This window comes from Aquarana catesbeiana, linkage group LG02 (assembly GCF_042186555.1).
Source record: "Aquarana catesbeiana isolate 2022-GZ linkage group LG02, ASM4218655v1, whole genome shotgun sequence".
NCBI classification, from domain to species: Eukaryota; Metazoa; Chordata; class Amphibia; order Anura; family Ranidae; genus Aquarana; species Aquarana catesbeiana.
In genome coordinates, this window is record NC_133325.1 from 627,411,475 (window position 1) to 627,432,300 (window position 20,826).

The 20,826-nt window shown below is 41.9% G+C and overlaps 1 protein-coding gene across 3 annotated transcripts in view; it reads right to left on the minus strand.

Moving 5' to 3' along the window:
- The window catches only part of LOC141128844 (acetylserotonin O-methyltransferase-like), a 103,679-nt gene that overhangs the window by 44,709 nt on the left and 38,144 nt on the right, over nt 1–20,826 (minus strand). For all 3 annotated transcript variants that reach the window (XM_073616406.1, XM_073616409.1, XM_073616407.1), the window contains 2 exons: nt 16,212–16,280; nt 2,098–2,216 (listed from right to left, as the gene is read on the minus strand). In XM_073616406.1, coding sequence (XP_073472507.1) covers nt 2,098–2,216; nt 16,212–16,280 — 188 coding nt within the window. The remainder of the gene's footprint in view (nt 1–2,097; nt 2,217–16,211; nt 16,281–20,826) is intronic.

Consider the following 20,826-nt stretch of genomic DNA (forward strand, 5'->3'; position numbering starts at 1 on the left):
CTTATTACTGATCTTTGGCTTGTTAATTGACTACTCTTCCACTCTATCCCAACCTGAAAACACTCATTATAGACTATTGGCTTTTTCTTTCATGTGTTACAAGACCCTGGCTTGCTCCGAGTCTGAATCCATGACCTCTGTTGGTGGTGGCTCTTCTTACTGTGCCACTTGAAATGCTGGACAGCTCCCTGCTCTATCCCTTGGACAACTGTACTTCATATCTTGTTTCTGGTGAATCCTAAACTCCTTGCTCCTCTTGAAACATTTCCTATTTAAGCTATCTCTCTGCACATCCTGTTTGCCAAAGTATTGTGCTCTTTTCCATAATATCTTGCTCCTTGTGCTCCTGCTGCTGTCCATGTCTTTGATATGACTTATTACTGATCTTTGGCTTGTTAATTGACTACTCTTCCACTCTATCCCAACCTGCAAACACTCATTATAGACTATTGGCTTTTTCTTTCATGTGTTACAAGACCCTGGCTTGCTCCGAGTCTGAATCCATGACCTCTGTTGGTGGTGGCTCTTCTTACTGTGCCACTTGAAATGCTGGACAGCTATCTCTCTGCACATCCTGTTTGCCAAAGTATTGTGCTCTTTTCCATAATATCTTGCTCCTTGTGCTCCTGCTGCTGTCCATGTCTTTGATATCACTTATTACTGATCTTTGGCTTGTTAATTGACTACTCTTCCACTCTATCCCAACCGGCAAACACTCATTATGGACTATTGGCTTTTTCTTTCATGTGTTACAAGACCCTGGCTTGCTCCGAGTCTGAATCCATGACCTCTGTTGGTGGTGGCTCTTCTTACTGTGCCACTTGAAATGCTGGACAGCTCCCTGCTTTATCCCTTGGACAACTGTACTTCATATCTTGTTTCTGGTGAATCCTAAACTCCTTGCTCCTCTTGAAACATTTCCTATTTAAGCTATCTCTCTGCACATCCTGTTTGCCAAAGTATTGTGCTCTTTTCCAGCCAATATCTTGCTCCTTGTGCTCCTGCTGCTGTCCATGTCTTTGATATCACTTATTACTGATCTTTGGCTTGTTAATTGACTACTCTTCCACTCTATCCCAACCTGCAAACACTCATTATAGACTATTGGCTTTTTCTTTCATGTGTTACAAGACCCTGGCTTGCTCCCCTCTTAAAGGGTCGATCCTGAGGACTGCATCCTGGCACTATCAGGCTGCAAAACCCATCTCCACCATCAGGTGCTCAGGTGAAGACCAGTTAGTCCTGAGAATCCACACCTTGGATGAGTCTGCGTCACCTGCCAGGGGGACTTGCTTGTATACTTCTCTGGCTAGTTACTATGCAAACCTTCCAACTGCTATAGCTACTGGCTTCTGGCTGTGGGCAAATGTTTCCATGCAGTGGAGCTGTGCTAGCTCTGCACGGGTCAACTGCTTGTTTTGTCTAGGGGCGAGGAGAAAGCTTATACTCATCTGATCCTTCGTTCCTACAGAAAACGGCACTACCCCATGGTCCAGTGGTGGACTGTTTCAAATCTATGGAGCCAGCCCTGGGCTTGATGATTTCAGCAACAGTCCACTCAAGATCACTGTGCCAGGAGTCATGCCCAAAAAATTGTGAAAAAATTAGATCACCTTGTAGTGTCGACTTCCAAAAAATGGGCTGTTTGGGGGGTCTTGGTCCATCCTGGCATTTTTATTTGATATGATTTATAACACAAATTAAGGAAATGTTTTTCTTTTTTTTTCTTTATACAGTAAAAAAACAAGGGGTTGGTAAATACCACCAAAAGAAAGCTCTAGCTGTTTAAAAAAATGATAGAAAAATTAATTTGGGTTACAGTGTTTCATGACTGAGTAATTGTCAAACTACCATAGCACTGTAAACTGAAAGATGACCTTGTAATAAAGGAGTAATACAGGGTGCTACTCAAGTAAAGTAAACTTCAGTTTAATGAAGAAAAATGAAAACAAAATTCAGGGCTGACTGCTGTCATGTGTCTTGTAACCTACATTTGGTAGATTTGTCTCAGACTATTCAAATTGTGGCTCTTTTTTCTGCTTATTTGGGTTGCAGAATCTCTATATCAACAATTATAAATCAGAATCTTAATGTTACCTCCAAGATCACAGATGGTATGGAACTCAGAAAGGTCAAACGCCTGGATCACTTCCTTTCCACATATATTCCATATGGAGTCCATATGATACATGAAAACCACAATCTCCTCTTCTGACCTAATTGACATTAAATGAAAGCATACATTTTTACCACAGAAAAGGTGCAGATAGTTGCTGCCAATAGCATGTAAAGTATAGTGACCCCAAAAAATAGGGCTAATTGTAGCCAGGTCACCAAAAGATCATTTCTAATTGGTTGCTGTAGTTGCTATGGATTACTGCACTTTGCATATATATATCATCAATGTCCTTTCAATTTCTTTATTGAGTAAGACATATTGAAACTATATGTTGATACTACAAAACATGTAGCCATAAAGACATTTTAATAGGAGATACATTTTTATTTTAACTGTTGGCTATTTTTGCATACTATACAGTATTTTACTAAAGTTGACCTGCCACAAGCCAAGGCAATCTAGACTCAGTATGATGAAAAAATGCATATACAAAACATAGTTTCACTATTCAATAATACTGCATATCAAAATAAGGGCACCAAATATATAGGCAGCAAAATTTTGAAGTGGAGTTTGGCCTCAGTTCTCAAGCCTCCTTTTGAGAGACATAATGAGATAGGTGACATCATTAATCAACTGGCAAGCTCAGTAGCCAGTAGAGGACAGGGCTAAGTTTAACATTTTAGGGGTTAATATTTGCATACAACATTGGATATTTATATCTCTGAATATATTTAAAATGCAATGTTCACTGGAGCATTGCTTTTACATTTTTAATCATGCGTCCAGTTTAAAGTGAACATACTCTTAACAAGCAGTAAATGAGCTTACAAACAAGTTGTCACTGACCTCTGTAGGCACAGCAGAAACCCTGAAGTTCCCCTAATAATGGCTTAGCACACTCAGTTCCCCCTCTCATAATTACCTTGGTTACCTTCCAGCCTTCTAATCTTTAATTCTAGAAGTCAACCGATATGGGTTTTTCTCTGGCCGATGACGATATTTAGAAATCGCGGCTTTTGGGCTAAAAATAGCGCCTGTAAAGTGCCTGCAAAATGGCTCCCCTGCAGTCTCAGTGTGAAAGCCCAAGTGCTTTCACACTGAGGCGATGCGCTGGCAGGATGTTAACAAAAAAGTCCTGCAAGCAGCATCTTTGGAGCGGTGTATACCGCTGCTCCACCACTCCTGCCCATTAAAATGAATGCGCACCGCTGCCAAAGCACCTGCAAAGTGATTCGGCAGCGGCGCTTCAGGGGCGCATTTCATCGGCCGCTAGCTGGGTTATAAGCGCTCCGCTAGCAGCCGAATAGCGCCGCTAAAATGATGGTAAAGTGCCGCTAAAACTAGCAGCGTTTTACCATCAACGCCTGCCCGCTCCAGTGTGAAAGCAGCCTTAATTAATAAGTGATACAGAAAATTTCTTACATTTAAACATTTATTAAACAAAACAAACCTCCAATCGGTTCACTTGTATGTATAATTTAGATTAAAAAAAAAACTATATCTTAAATATTAAATACACAAAAACAGGTAATCAAAACTTTTGGATGAAAAAAAAATGAGCTAACTTTACTGTTTTAGTGTATTTTTTCCCAAAAAAAAAGAGCATTTGAAAAACCGCTGGTGCAAATACCGTGTGACATAAAATATTGCAACAACCGCTGTTTTATTCCCTAGGGTCTCTGCTAAAAAAAAAATTATATATATATATATATATATATATATATATATATATATATATATATAATTTTGGGGGGTTCTAAGTGATTTTCTAGCAGAAAATACAGGATTTTTACTTGTAAGCAACAAGTGTCAGAAAAGATTTAGTCTTTAAATGATTAAACTGAGAACTCCTACACACTGAGTTCAGTTCATTGATAAGTAGAAACATTGTATCTCTTCATGGTTCTTTTATCAGACTTGGCAGGCTGCCCAGAGAGGACGAACAAGTCGCTCCACGGAAGACTTCAGGCAACTTGCATTGACTTCTATTACAGAAGTCATTTGCAAGTCGCGCTGAAGTTATAATCGGCCTTTTTTATCAGCACAATCTACCAACACCGATTAATTAAAAAACGACAAATATCGGCCGATATATCGGTCGACCTCTAATTTAAACACAGAGCAGGTGCTCTGGGAGGGAGAAGCAAATAGGGTAAGATAAGAGACTTGATTTAGATGACTCCAGTGCTTCCCTTGAGGATGAATTTTTCAACAGTGCCCACAAATACCAAGGTCACTGCTTATTAGGAATATAACACTTGAATGCCAATAGCCTAGCCAAAAGTTTTCTGTAGAGCAAACCTGTGCTTTGCTCATGGATTTATAGCATGGACATTATCTGGAGCCTAAGTGGCTGAGCCCTTTCACAGACTGGAAGGTGTGATCTTTGTCACATTCAGCATCCACCCCTTGTGAAGTCTGCATATCAAGGACCCTGATGCAAAGCCAATTTAAACTAAATGGACCTGTTGTCATAGAATTCTAATAATACTTCACTACTTTAATTTCAATTTCACGTCCATCTTTTATCTGTAGTAAAAACTAAATTGAAAACCACCATGACAGGAGGAACAGCCCATTGGGAACATTTAAGGAACTATACTTATCCATACATATTATTAAAAATACATTTTGTCATTATTGTTAACTTTAATTACAAAAGATCTACTCTTCAAAACACTCAATACAATATTGTTCCAATACATACTGTATGTATGTTTTACATCAACCTGTACCTCACATGTCCTCTAGTACATTGTTCCTATACGACAACCTGGGTAAGCCTATTGCTAAACAAATATGAGCATATACAAAGAGTCAACCCTGGTCAACTGGTTGGAGCAGAAACTATCTATTGTACTATAGACAACCCACTTAATCCATCCCTGTAAACCCATCAGATATGTAACCTCTTTCAAATCCATTGCAGAACCGATAACCCAGTGGATCATTGCAGTTCCTAGTGAAGATTATCATTAAGATTTTTGCAGGTCAAGATAAGAATGGATTTAAAGGTATTAATTTATTTCTAAAGGTTAATGTACAGTAGGGAGTAAGTTTAAGGTTGGGGCTAGAGTTAGGGATAGGTTTTTATGAGCTTAAAGTGGAACTTTGGTCATTTTTTTCAACTTTCCCTCTATTAAATTTTCTGCCCTTGTTGTTTTAACTTTGGATAGTAAAACTTTTTTTTTTTTTTTTTTGCCAGTAAATACCTTATACAGCCCACTTTCTGTTTCTTGTCTGGTTAAAAGCCTAGGCTTCTGACACCATGCACAGCTCTTTCTCTCTCTCACTCTCGTGGGAGTTTGCCAGGAAGGGAGAGGGGGTGAGTCAAAAGAGGGCCAATGAGAGCTGCAGATCTGAAGGTGTGCCTCTGTGTGTCTGTGTAAATCCAGGAAGTGAACAGGCAGCAGCTTCAGCTGCCCAAAGTTAAAATGGTTGCAGCCAGACTCAGTGGAGGGAGATTTCTGCAGCATATTTAGCAAGTACAGAATTGCAGTATATATAAAATAGTATGCAAAGTTGTTGGAGGGAAGCTTCAGAATGGCAAATATGTTTTTACTATAAATTATGTGGGCACACTGCAGTTCTTCTTTAGTGTTAGGTTAGGTTTTAGAGTCAAAGTGAAGTGTTAATTTTCAGGATTACGTTACTGCAAGGTTAAGGGTTAAATGTTGGTGTCAAATTTGTGTTAAAGCTGAATTTTAGCAGATATAAAAATGTATGAAACTCCAAAATCATTGATACATCATTAAATGTTTGTATTTTTTTTTTTAATTCAAGCAGCGTATCTACCTGAATCTGACCTCATATCAGCCTCTTCTACTCCTTGCATAGAAGAACTGGAGTGTAAGAGGAAAAGGCAGAACAAGAAGCCAAACAGTTAATTTGTTTATATGAAGAGAAAGCAGAGAGCTCATCACTATGCTGTTTCTCATTTCACTGTCCAGTAAAAGGCTGGGGGAAGTCCAGGAATATCTGGGCTCAGAGGTAATTGGTTAACTGATGCTGGGGATGATAGTGGCAGAAATAAAGTTCTATGAGAAAAATCTCTGGATTTTAGGTGAATATTGCAAAAAAATAAAAAATTCAGGGTTAGGGTAAGGGTTAAATGTAAGAGGGGAATATGATTGTTAAGAGATAATTTAGAGATTTGGTTACATTTAAGGGCTTGGTTACATTTAGGGTGAGACGTGGATTAGGGTCAGCCTAAGGGTCATCTTGAGCTTGGGGTTTAGCGAATATAGGAGGACAATTATTTACACTTGCCTTCAGAGCCCACAAGGAGCTGCATTCTGTAATAAACAATATACTGAAACAGACAGAAAATGACATCTTATTAATTGTAAACTGTGTGAAATCTAAAAGTGAAAGTGTGAAGATCTCACCATCTGAATTTGCAAAAGATATGGAAATTGCTTACCACTACTACATGTACAAGAAAATGTTAGATTTCTGTGTAAGAAATCTTGCAGTGGTTGGTAAGATTTGTTCTCATTATATAGACAAAGCAAGCAAACTCTTCCAATGACAAACAGGAAGTGAGAGACAATCCCTCTAAAGTGAAGGAATCCCTGGCTGACACCAGAATTAGTGTCCCTAATGGAAGATATCCCCACTGTTCCTGTTCTGGGGACAACACAAAATTTGGGATTTTCTTTTACTTTCACTTTTGCTGCTAATGGTAAATGGTAAACGGGACAAATAGAGAGGGGCACAGACAACAATAAAAACTGACAGATGTTCTAATCCTATACAAAACTAAAAAGAAGTTTTGCCTTTAGTTATGGTTTAAGTAAGCACCAATACAAAAATACAATGATGTTTGCAGAAGTCCCAAAGGGCCACTCAATAAATTCCAATGGGTCAAAGATTGGGCAACAGAGGCCCTAGGCTATATGATAGATCAGGGGCCGCAACATCACAGTAAAGCTGTACAGGTTCAATTTCACACAGAAAAAGGAGATACTCCCTCAAATGGGATTTTAATGACAACACTACCAAAACTGAGTAAAAACAAATTTATTGGTACATATGAAAAGGTCAATCACACATGTGATGATCTTGTAAAAACAAAGCAAGAACAAACGATAGAATCATTGCAGGCAAACAATAATGTATAATATTACTCTCCAATGTCCGAAAATGCTCTTTGGTACCCGATGTATTTCAGGTTCAAGTTTTCGTTAGGAGAATGTAGGTTCAAATACTTGTCTAATGAGTAGGGATGAGCCGAACACCCCCCGGTTCGGTTCGCACCAGAACCCGCGAACGGACCGAAAGTTCGCACGAACGTTAGAACCCCATTGACGTCTATGGGACTCGAACGTTCGAAATCAAAAGTGCTCATTTTAAAGGCTAATTTGCATGGTATTGTCCTAAAAAGGGTTTGGGGACCCGGGTCCTACCCCAGGGGACATGTATCAATGCAAAAAAAACTTTTAAAAACGGCCGTTTTTTCGGGAGCAGTGATTTTAATAATGCTTAAAGTAAAAAAAAAAAGTGAAATATTCCTTTAAATATCGTACCTGGGGGGTGTCTATAGTATGCCTGTAAAGTGACGCGTGTTTCCCATGTTTAGAACAGTCCCTGCACCAAATGTCATTTTTAAAGGAAAAAATCTCATTTAAAACTGCTTGCGGGTTTAATGTCATGTCGGGTCATGGCAATATGGATGAAAATCAGTGAGACAAACGGCATGGGTACCCCCCAGTCCATTACCAGGCCCTTTGGGTCTTGTATGGATATTAAGGGGAACCCCGCACCCAAATTAAAATAAGGAAAGGTGTGGGGCCACCAGGCCCTATATACTCTGAACAGCAGTGCAAACAAGACAGGGACTGTAGGTTTGTTGTTAAGTAGAATCTGTTTGTAATTTTGAACATTTTTAACGTGTTTAGCTCCAGCCAAAAAATCTTTTCTAAGCTTTTTGGAAAACATAGGGAAGGGTTATCACCCCTGTGACATTTGTTTTGCTGTCTTTCCTCCTCTTCAGAAGATTTCACCTCACTTTTTTGTCCCAATGAAAAATGTTTTTTGAAAATTTGGGTTTTTTTGTGGAACAAGGATTGGAAAGCATCAGTGGAAAGGAGAAATTGTTTTCCCATATTAACTCTTACAGGAGAGAATTTCCCTTCCTAGGGGTAGATTTCATCTCACTTCCTGTTGTCTCCTTCCGTTTGCAAGTAGGAGTCATTTGTAAGTTAGATGTTTGAAAGTAGGGTCCTGCCCTATATACTCAGCAGAAATTTGGGCCTTAGGTATTGCTGTGGCCACAACACTGTAAGCCCTCACAGGGCCCTGCTGTGAAATATTAGATCAAGAATTGTAATTACATGCCCCTGTTGAACAGGAGCTGAAAAATTAGGCCTTAGGCACTGGTGCTGGTGCCACAACACTGCAACCCCTCACAGACACTCTAGTTGGAACGCAGGAATGAGCCCTGCTGCAAAGTATTGCTTCAAAAATTGTAATTACACGCCCCTGTTAGACAGGGGCAGAAAAATTGGGCCTTAGGCACTGGTGCTGGTGCCACAACACTGCAACCCCTCACAGACACTCTAGTTGGAACGCAGGAACGAGCCCTGCTGCAAAGTATTGCTTCAAAAATTGTAATTACACGCCCCTGTTAGACAGGGGCAGAAAAATTGGGCCTTAGGCACTGGTGCTGGTGCCACAACACTGCAACCCCTCACAGACACTCTAGTTGGAACGCAGGAACGAGCCCTGCTGCAAAGTATTGCATCAAAAATTGTAATTACACGCCCCTGTTAGACAGGGGCAGAAAAATTGGGCCTTAGGCACTGGTGCTGGTGCCACAACACTGCAACCCCTCACAGACACTCTAGTTGGAATGCAGGAACGAGCCCTGCTGCAAAGTATTACATCAAAAATTGTAATTACACGCCCCTGTTAAACAGGGGCTGAAAAATTGGGCCTTAGGCACTGGTGGTGGCGCCCAGAACCAAAAATGTTCTTACAAGCTATCAGCGTGATGATTGAGGAGGAAGAGGATAATTACTCAGGGATAGTCACTCAGCATCAGCATAGGCAGTCTTTGAAGGGATCTGAGATTTCAAAAAAAATTATTCGGTTACATCAGCATCAGGTGCTTGGTAGCTGGTGGTGATCCAAGACTCATTCATTTTTATGAAGGTCAGCCGATCGACCGAGTCGGTGGACAGACGCACCCTGTGATCGGTTACCACGCCTCCAGCAGCACTGAATGTGCGTTCCGAAAGAACGCTGGATGCAGGACAGGCCAGTAGCTCAATTGCATACTGTGCAAGCTCTGGCCAGTGATCCATCCTCAAGACCCAGTAACCCAGAGGATTTTCGGTGGGAAAGGTGTCCAAGTCTGATCTTGCCCCTAGGTATTCCTGCACCATATAAAACAGACGCTGGCGATGGTTGCTGGAACCGATCATACCTTGGGGCTGCGGACCAAAAAATTGTCTGAACGCATCGGTCAGACGGCCACCTTCTCCACCGCTCCTTCTTTGACTGACCGAAGCCTCAGCAACACGTTGTCCAGAAACAGGAGTTTGTAACCTCCCAGTCTCTGGGAACGCGTTGCACAGACCTTTCTGCAAGGCCTCCCGAAGATGTTTCATCCTCTGCTCCCTCTGCGATGGCAAGATAAGGTCCGCAACCTTACCCTTGTAACGTGGATCAAGGAGGGTTGCCAGCCAGTATTGGTCCTTCTCCTTGATACCACGAATACGAGGATCCTTACGCAGGCTTTGCAGGATCAGGGAGGCCATGCAGCGTAGGTTTGCTGAGGCATTCGGTCCGGAGTCCTCTGGGTCACTAAGAACGACATGGTCCGCAGCCACCTCCTCCCAGCCACGTACAAGTCCATGTGTTTCTTGGGACTGATCCCTTAAAGACTGCTGCTGATGCTGAGTGCCAGGCTCCACCTCCATACTGACACAATCTTCCTCCTCCTCCTCTTCCTCCTCGTCCTCTTCCTGTGTGATCGGCGGGCACGCAGGAACACTGTCTGGATAAAGGGGGCCTTGAGAGCTAAGGAAGTCCTCCTCTTCCTGCCTCTGTTCTGCCTCAAGTGCCCTGTCCATTATTCCACGCAGCGTGTGCTCCAACAGGTGGACAAGGGGGACAGTGTCACTGATGCATGCACTGTCACTGCTCACCATCCTCGTGGCCTCCTCGAATGGTGACAGGACAGTGCATGCATCCCTGATCATGGCCCACTGGCGTGGGGAAAAAAAACCAAGCTCCCCTGACCCTGTCCTGGTGCCATAGTCGCACAGGTACTCATTGATGGCCCTCTGCTGCGTGTGCAGCCGCTGCAGCATGGCCAACGTTGAGTTCCACCTGGTGGGCATGTCACAGATTAGGCGGTTCTTGGGCAGGTTAAACTCCTTTTGGAGGTCCGTCAGCCGAGCACTGGCATTATATGACCGGCGGAAATGCACACAGACTTTCCTGGCCTGCCTCAGGACATCCTGTAAGCCCGGGTACCTGCCCAAGAACCGCTGCACCACCAAGTTAAGGACGTGAGCCAAACAGGGCACATGGGTCATTTGTCCCTGTCGGAGGGCAGAGAGGAGGTTGGTGCCATTGTCGCAAACCACCATTCCTGCCTTAAGTTGGCGTGGCGTCAACCACCTCTGAACCTGCCCCTGCAGAGCTGACAAAACCTCTGCCCCAGTGTGGCTCCTGTCCCCCAAGCACACCAGCTCAAGCACCGCATGGCATCTTTTGGCCTGCGTACTTGCGTAGCCCCTTGAACGCCTACGGAGCACCGCTGGTTCCGAGGAAGAGGCCATAGAGGAAGAAGAAGAGGAGGGGGTGGAGGAGAGAGGTGTGTCACAATCAGCATTTTGGAGGCGTGGTGGCGGAACAACCTCCAACACTACTGCACCTTGTCCTGCATCCTTCCCAGCTGCCAGCAGAGTCACCCAATGCGCCGTGAAACTTAGGTAACGTCCCTGTCCATGCCTGCTGGACCATGAGTCAGCGGTAATATGCACCTTACCGCTGACCGCCCTGTCCAGCGAGGCATGGACATTGCCTTCCACATGCCGGTAGAGAGCCGGAATCGCCTTCCGTGAGAAAAAGTGGCGTTTGGGTACCTGCCACTGAGGAACCGCACATTCCACAAACTCACGGAAGGGGGCAGAGTCTACCAACTGAAAAGGCAGCAGTTGAAGTGCTAGCAATTTTGCCAAGCTAGCATTCAACCGCTGGGCATGTGGATGGCTGGGAGCAAACTTCTTTCGGCGGTGCAGCAGCTGGGGCAGGGAAATTTGCCTGGTACAATCTGACGTCGGTGTACCAAAAGCAGATTGCCCACAAGTACTTGGCTGTGACACACCTAATTCTACACCTTCATTCCTCTCACTGCAGGTCTCAGAGAGGACTGAAGGTCTAGTGGGGTTGGAAATCTCAGCTGATGAGGAGCAAGGAGAGATCCTCTTTGTTCTTTGGTGTGGGTCTTTTAGATACGCTTGCCAACGAACTGCATGGCAGGTCAACATATGTCTGGTCAAGCATGTGGTACCCAAGCGGGAGATGTTTTGGCCACGCGAGATACGCTTGAGACATATGTTGCAAATAGCAGCGGTGCGATCTGATGCACTCGTCTCAAAAAAGGCCCACACCAAAGAACTTTTTGAATAACGCGCAGAGACTGCAGCGCCCTGCACATGTGGAGCTTTGGGGTGTGATGCAGTCAATGTGCTGCCCTTAGGCTGGCCCCTGGAGGGCATCCTGCCTCGTTGGTGATGTGCCGCCGCCTCCTCCTCCTCCTCCTCCTCCTCCTCCTCCTCCTCTCTCCTATCAGGCACCCACGTTGAGTCAGTGACCTCATCATCCCCTCCCTCCTCATCACTGGAGCAAACCTGGCAGTATGCTGCAGCAGGGGGAGCATGACTGCCAGATTGCTGTCCTTCTTGGGCACCCCCTCTGTCCGTGCTCATGTTACTGCCTTCATCGAGCTCAGTATCGTCATCAGAGCCTTCCAAACGCTGGGCATCCTCCTGGAGCATGTACCCAACACTGTGGTCAAACAGTTCGAGGGAATCCTCATGAGGACATGGTGGAGCTAGGGAAGGAGTCACTGATGACATTGAGCTGAGGGAAGAGGCCGCTGCTTTGCCAGACAAAGCACCCTGGGCATGGGTGAGAGAGGATGAGGAGGATGAGGACGGCTTGGTCATCCACTCGACCAAGTCTTCCGCATGTTGCGGCTCAACACGGCCAGCTGCCGAAAAAAAGGCCAAGCGTGTCCCATGGCCACGTGCTGATGAGGATGCACCGTCTCCACGACCAGCACTAGACACAGAGCCTGCTTGCCCTCTCTTATTGGCTTGTGACTGTCTGCCTCTCCTTCTTGGCCTTCCAGACATACTAATGGCCTGTAGCTGCACTAAGCTGGGATAGAACACCTGTAATTTTCTTCAAGTAGCTTTATATACTGTAACCAGACAAGCCTGCCTGTCAGTAGGAAGATAACAGGAACGGATCTAGCTGAACACTGTGAGCAGGACGCACTGTACTAAATGTAAATAGTCTAGCTGCCTGACCGTGGTACTAATAGGATCAAATAGAACACCTGTAATTTTCTTCAGGTAGCTTTATATACTGTAACCAGACAAGCCTGCCTGTCAGTAGGAAGATAACAGGAACGGATCTAGCTGTACACTGTGAGCAGGACGCACTGTACTAAATGTAAATAGTCTAGCTGCCTGACCGTGGTACTAATAGGATCAAATAGAACACCTGTAATTTTCTTCAGGTAGCTTTATATACTGTAACCAGACAAGCCTGCCTGTCAGTAGGAAGATAACAGGAACGGATCTAGCTGAACACTGTGAGCAGGACGCACTGTACTAAATGTAAATAGTCTAGCTGCCTGACCGTGGTACTAATAGGATCAAATAGAACACCTGTAATTTTCTTCAGGTAGCTTTATATACTGTAACCAGACAAGCCTGCCTGTCAGTAGGAAGATAACAGGAACGGATCTAGCTGAACACTGTGAGCAGGACGCACTGCACTAAATGTAAATAGCAGGAACGGATCTAGCTGAACACTGTGAGCAGGACGCACTGCACTAAATGTAAATAGCAGGAACGGATCTAGCTGAACACTGTGAGCAGGACGCACTGCACTAAATGTAAATAGCAGGAACGGATCTAGCTGAACACTGTGAGCAGGACGCACTGCACTAAATGTAAATAGCAGGAACGGATCTAGCTGAACACTGTGAGCAGGACGCACTGCACTAAATGTAAATAACAGGAACGGATCTAGCTGAACACTGTGAGCAGGACGCACTGCACTAAATGTAAATAGCAGGAACGGATCTAGCTGAACACTGTGAGCAGGACGCACTGCACTAAATGTAAATAGCAGGAACGGATCTAGCTGAACACTGTGAGCAGGACGCACTGCACTAAATGTAAATTGCAGGAACGGATCTAGCTGAACACTGTGAGCAGGACGCACTGCACTAAATGTAAATAGTCTAGAAGATAACAGGAACGGATCTAGCTGAACACTGTGAGCAGGACGCACTGCACTAAATGTAAATAGCAGGAACGGATCTAGCTGAACACTGTGAGCAGGACGCACTGCATTAAATGTAAATAGTCTAGATAGAAGATAACAGGAACGGATCTAGCTAAACTGAATACAGTGTATATATATATATGCAACACCTGGGATGCATATATATACACAATACACTGTAAGTGCAGCTAACTGACTGACTGTTCTGCCTAATCTATCTAACTCAAATCAAATGACACTGTCTCTCTCTCTCTCTCTATCTCTCAGCACACCGGAACACACACTACACAGGGCCGCCGTGCAGGCGGCCTTATATAGTGTGGGGTGTGTACTAAATCCCCTGAGCCATAATTGGCCAAAGCCACCCTGGCTTTGGCCAATTACAGCTCTCTCTACTGACGGCGCTGTGATTGGCCAAGCATGCGGGTCATAGTGCATGCTTGGCCAATCATCAGCCAGCAATGCACTGCGATGCCGCAGTGAATTATGGGCCGTGACGCGCCACACGAATTTAGCGCGAACGGCCCATAACGTTCGCAATTCGGCGAACGATCGAACAGCCGATGTTCGAGTCGAACATGGGTTCGACTCGAACACGAAGCTCATCCCTACTAATGAGTAAGAAAGAAAAAAAGCACAATAACGTTGTGACATAAGCATACAGTAGCAAGTATATCAGGTATGGACAAAAACCATGCTCATGGGGCACCTACCAAAATAGGATGGGACAAATAGTGCAATGTTCTGCTAGGTTGTTCAAACAGAAATAAAAAAACATTGCTGCAGGAGATGGCGTCAATGGAGATCTCTTATACCACCCCGAAGTTCAACCTGGATGCCCCACGGAGGTCCCCACAGTGACTGGTCGCAGACCACAAATAGTGGAATATACTTGCCACTGTATGCTTATGCCACAACGTTATTGTGCTTTTTTTTCTTCTTTTTTAGTCATTAGACAAGTATTTGAACCTACATTTTACTATTAAGTACCCCTGACAAAAGGCTTGAACATGAAATGCGTTTGGTATCAAAGAGTGCTTTCGGACATTGGAGAGTAATATTATACAGTATTGCATGCCTGCAATGATTCTATATGATTCTATAATTTGTTCTTACTTTGTTTTTATAAGATCATTACATGTGTGATTGATCCTTTTATATGTACCAATAAATATTTATTTTTACTCAATTCTGGTAGTGTTGTTGCCGTAAAAATCCTATTTTAGGGGGTATCGCCTTTTTCTTCATATATCCAGGGATGTGGCAACCACTTACCACTTTCTGACATGATGGAAACATCTCTATCTATTCACGGGTAGCAAATACCAATCCCCCCGCTTTCTCCATTTCCACCATCTCAGAAGTATGTTAATTTTGAGAATATTTACATTTTGTATTTGTTGTGAATAGATTCAGTTGGCTATTGTTGGGTCTGAGACTATACCATGTTTAGGGGCAAAGAATTTGACACCCTTATGGTGAAATACAAAGAACACTGCAAAAAGGAAGCACAGGAGTCAGAAATGGCTTCTATGTTTCAAATTAGAAGATTAGGGGAAAGGAAGGTTTCCATGTTTTGGCACATAGAGAGCTTTGAGCAGTATATCCAAGATGATATCAATCCTTTTGGATTAAGAATACAGATTTTTTCCACTCTTGAAAGTACTGACATGATTTTCAAAAAAAGATGGGTGAATAACCTTCAACAATGTAGGAAGGTGATGATAAAATTATTAACAAAAGAATATCAAAAAAGTATCACCTTATTGGAAAAGGATATTTATATCATTTATGCCAATCTGGAAACATTAAAGGAACTACCTAATTTTAGAAAACAGTAAGAGGCAATCAAAACTCATATAGACCAAATGGTTAGAGAGTATATAACAACTAAAGAGAGAAAATTCTGGAGGGACAAAACGGCATTCCGTGAAGGCAAAGCATATAGTTGGCAGCAAAAAAACACACAGACACGACAACAAAGAAATAGTAATTTGAACACATACAATAGGGGTAAAGGATCAGATTCATAGTTGCTTTGTTTTTATAGGATCATCACATGTGTGATTGATCCTTTTATATGTACCAATAAATATTTGTTTTTACTCAATTTTGGTAGCGTTGTTGCCGATAAAATCCCATTTTAGGGTGTATCTCCTTTTTCTTCATGTATCCAGAGAGGTTCAATTTCACTGCCTCTGGACTACTAGGTGACCTAAATGTTAGCAATTGTTGATTGTGAATTGACACTACCTCCCCCACCTTAATTCTGTTGGGACAAAGTGTCTGAACAGTTTACAAAGTCTGCACTTGAAGATTCAAAATGCTCCGCTTAACTGGTGTTATTAAAAGATTCCCCAAACACTTATATTATAGACATTTACTTTAAAATGCAAATTGTAAATTTACATAAGAAGACATCACAAAACCACATTCATAGAACCTTGAAAAAATGAAGTCTGAGTTTGACACAATAGCTTTATTTGAAGGACAATATTCTGCATGGAAGTGTGAGATTGTTACTTGATTCAAATTCTGATGACCAAATTACCTGTAAATCGATTCAAACAAGTCCTTTGAAGAGACTCCAAAAGCTCTTTCATACTGGCTTTTTCCTTCTCTGAGATAGAAGAATCAACATTTGATACTATAATAGTTGGTTTAGCATATATATAAACTTCCTATACTTACGTTCATTTATCAAGAATCTCTAACGTTTTAAACATATTGCGTATTTTTAGTGTACTTTAACCAATGAACAGCTTTGTGCTTTTATTTTGGAAAAAAAATGATAACAGCATATCCAAGTTTATCTCATTATATTTAAAGAAAGTTATAAAACTTAAATACAGTTTTGCTCTAGCAAACTCTTGCATGTGGCAGTTTGAGTATGATTTATATATACTGTAGTAACGGGATATATGGCTTGCAGGGACATCTTGTTCTTGCACCGAAGCTACCTTTTAAAAATCTTGGTTTTCAGTGCCCAAAACTGAACTTCAGGGATGTAGTTATAAACAATTCACAGAGATACATTAGTTACCATGTGCATTCATTCTGTGAAAATGGGGCAAGAAACAAATGTTCCTGAGCTATTACCTTTCCAGGTCGAATGTTTTCAATAGAGTGAATCAGAAAAATACAGCATTATGGCCACTAGATGGAGCTGGCAATCATAGTAAAAAAGTAATTTGTTTTAAATTATTATCAATTCAACTCCATCTAGTGGCCAGAATGCTGTGTTTTTCTGATTCACCCTATTCTGTATGAATAAAGAACAACTGACCTGGAGAGATAATAGCTTACTAACATTTGATTTTGCCCCTATTTGCATAGACCGAATGTGCATACAGTTTCACAGGATGAATAGTGAATAGCTGTGAGATTTTTTTTTTTATAAATACACCCCTTATTTTTAGCTTCCACTTACAAATATTTCAAAGAGCTGTAAAGTAATTAAGAAGAATGATATTTAAACTCCATATAATTTATACATATAATAATTTGGTACGTTGTATTAATTACATAATGTGCTTTACTTTACTGATTGATAAAGGTGATAGAACCCCACAATGAACTCATCAGGAAAGATATTTGTTTTACCACCTTTTCTTTGTTCTTTTCAGAACTAACTGCTTACAAGAAGCCATAGTGACAAGCTAAATCAAATGAAAGTGTGGTGTTGCGCTAATCCTAAATTTAAACAAGATACTAAAAGAATTGACTTAAATGTGATACCGCAGTAGTGGTGGGTGTCTCTAAGATGCGGATCTACTGCAATCAGCCATGTGTGTTTCTATAATTGCGTATAACAATAAACCTCTATCTGAGGGTGCCTATATCTGTGTATGTGTCATAAAGAACATAAAAAAACATTTTTTATACTTGAAAAAAACTTAAATATCTACTATAACTGATAAATACACATCAAATAAGTGTCATAAGTGCTATTCAGAGTGGAAGTGAATCCGTATGCAAAAATGATATAAACCAAAACTTCCAAAGCAAGAAAATATATGTATCCAAAAAATCTCACAAAAAAAAAAAAAAAATAGTGGCTTACTGACCGAGCACGTGTGCACCTGGTGTCACTTAACACATCACCAGGTGCGTGTAACATAAATGGTGCACTTATACCAAATAGCGTGATATACAGTCCTCTCGGTAACGTGAAAATTGAAAAAGATATATTTAAAAAAGTGATATCCACTAAAATAATGGTAAACTGAGTCCAGAGCATGTGATCCACTCCGTGCAGAGATAAACGTGACAAAGGTGATACAGCTCTTCATGCAGCACGGCACACACTGGTGGGCAATGGCCCCTTACCTTGAGGTAATGGGGTACTCGCACTTAGCCAATATATAGAAATGGCAGCCTTTAAAGGTCCTGGAGTAAGCAAGCAGTGGGGGCGGTGGTGGTCTAATCCTATCCTGGCTTATCACCTATATGGACTTGCGTCTCATCAAGTAGTGTCCCGGGGTCACTGAGATAAACCAGAAAGGAAAAAATCCCCAATAGTGTAGTATTGTCTAATAGCAATGCAACTTTATTGAAATAATACAGGTACTCACATTTTATAAAAGAAAATCAGGCGAAAATCCGACGAGCAGCGAGCTCGTAGTACAAATACAAACAGAAAATGCCTTTCCCGTCCCTACGCGTGACGTCACAACCCACCTGACTTCTTCAGGGGATCCCTGAAGAAGTCACGTGGGTCGTGACGTCACGCGTAGGGACGGGAAAGGCATTTTCTGTTTGTATTTGTACTACGAGCTCGCTGCTCGTCGGATTTCCGCCTGATTTTCTTTTATAAAATGTGAGTACCTGTATTATTTCAATAAAGTTGCATTGCTATTAGACAATACTACACTATTGGGGATTTTTTCCTTTCTGGTTTATCTCGGTGACCCCAGGACACTACTTGATGAGACGCAAGTCCATAAAGGTGACAAACCAGGATAGGATTAGACCACCACCGCCCCCACTGCTTGCTTACTCCAGGACCTTTAAAGGCTGCCATTTCTATATATTGGCTAAATGCGAGTACCCCATTACCTCAGGTAAGGGGCCATTGCCCACCAGTGTGTGCCGTGCTGCATGAAGAACTGTATCACCTTTGTCACGTTTATCTCTGCACGGAGTGGATCACATGCTCTGGACTCAGTTTACCATTATTTTAGTGGATATCACTTTTTTAAATATAATATCTTTTTCAATTTTCACGTTACCGAGAGGACTGTATATCACGCTATTTGGTATAAGTGCACCATATATGTTACACGCACCTGGTGATGTGTTAAGTGACAGCAGGTGCACAAGTGCTCGGTCAGTAAGCCACTATTTTTTTTTTTTGTGATATTTTTTGGATACATATATTTTCTATCTTTGGAAGTTTTGGTTTATATCATTTTTGCATACGGATTCACTTCCACTCCGAATAGCACTTATGACACTTATTTGATGTGTATTTATCAGTTATAGTCGATATTTAAGTTTTTTTCAAGTATAAATTTTTTTTTTTTATGTTCTTTATGACACATACACAGATATAGGCACCCTCAGATAGAGGTTTATTGTTATACGCAATTATAGAAACACACATGGCTGATTGCAGTAGATCCGCATCTTAGAGACACCCACCACTACTGCGGTATCACATTTAAGTCAATTCTTTTAGTATCTTGTTTAAATTTAGGATTAGCGCAACACCACACTTTCATTTGATTTACCTGAGCGAGGGGCAGGCTGCACCCCACCCGGTGTGAGCTGCTTTTCCATATATCAGCCTTATTATTATTCTTTATCTCCTATCTCCTTGACCCCAGCATTACGATAGCGCAGGAATACTCTTTAATTTTCATAGTGACAAGCTGCTGCATCTTGTGATTACAGTCTTGACAATCAGCTATCATTTGTATTATTTAGAACAAATACAAAATAAATAGGAGACGCCTGTTGCAAGCATTTTGACTTTGTACATGTACAATTTGTCATCGACCACATAAACAAGAAAAGTCACATGTTGCAAATGAAAAATCACTAAAAAGTTTAATAAAATTAATATCAATAAAATGTTGATATAATGTCAGCAAAAATCCCTTCAGCGAATGTCTGTTGGGAAAAGATCACCATCCTGGGCAATTCAAACTAAGTACAACAAAGACATGCATAATCATTTCCAAGAGAGAAGAGAGGGCCATATTTGTCTTATACAAGAAATAACAAGATTTAGCTGTCTATATTTCTGAATTATTTGACATTGAGTTTTCATAAAAAGCAAACACTGCATATTTTTTTTTTCATTATATGCTTAGTTTGAATTGCTCAGGATGTTATATACTGTATTAACTGTAACCTCTTTCTGACCTCGTAACACAAATGTGTGATGGCAGGAAGGTTGGGCCTTAAAATGCACATGGTGCACCTACAGTGCTGTGAAAAATGATTTGTCCACTTTCTGATTTTTTTTTTTTTGCATATCTGTCACGTTTAAATGATTCCGAAATTTTAATATTACACAAAGATAACCCGAGTAATTACACAATGCAGTTTTTAAATGATGATTTATATAATTAAGGAAAAAAAGCTGTCCAAACCTGCCTGGCCCTATTTGAAAAAGTAATTGCCCCCTAAACCTAACAACTGGTTGTGCCACCCTTGACGGCAACGACTGCAATCAAGCATTTGCAATAGCTGGCAATGAGTCTTTCACATCTGCGTGGAGGAATTTTGGCCCACTCTTCTTCGCAGCATTGTTTTAATTCAGCCACATTGGAGGGTTTGAGCATGAACAGCCTGTTTAAGGTCATGTTACAGCATCTGGATTGGATTTAGGTCAGGACTTTGACGCAGGGCCATCTTAATAACATCATGGGCCCCTGGGCAAAGTAATACACTAGGGCCCCTACAAGGGAGAAGGTCACCTGCGGTGTGCTATGCGTGCGATGGCAGGGAGTGGGTATGGCTAAATAATGCTAAATTTTGGGCGTGTCTTTTTAGTCTGTTAAGAAACAACACATACAGAAAACCAGGGAATTATCCCAAATTAAATTCACCCCTATACACACTGTCCCGCCCTCTCTACACACTGCCCCCCCCCCCCCCCATATTACACTGACCCCCTGTATACACTGACTATTTTTCCCTGTACACACTGCTCCCAC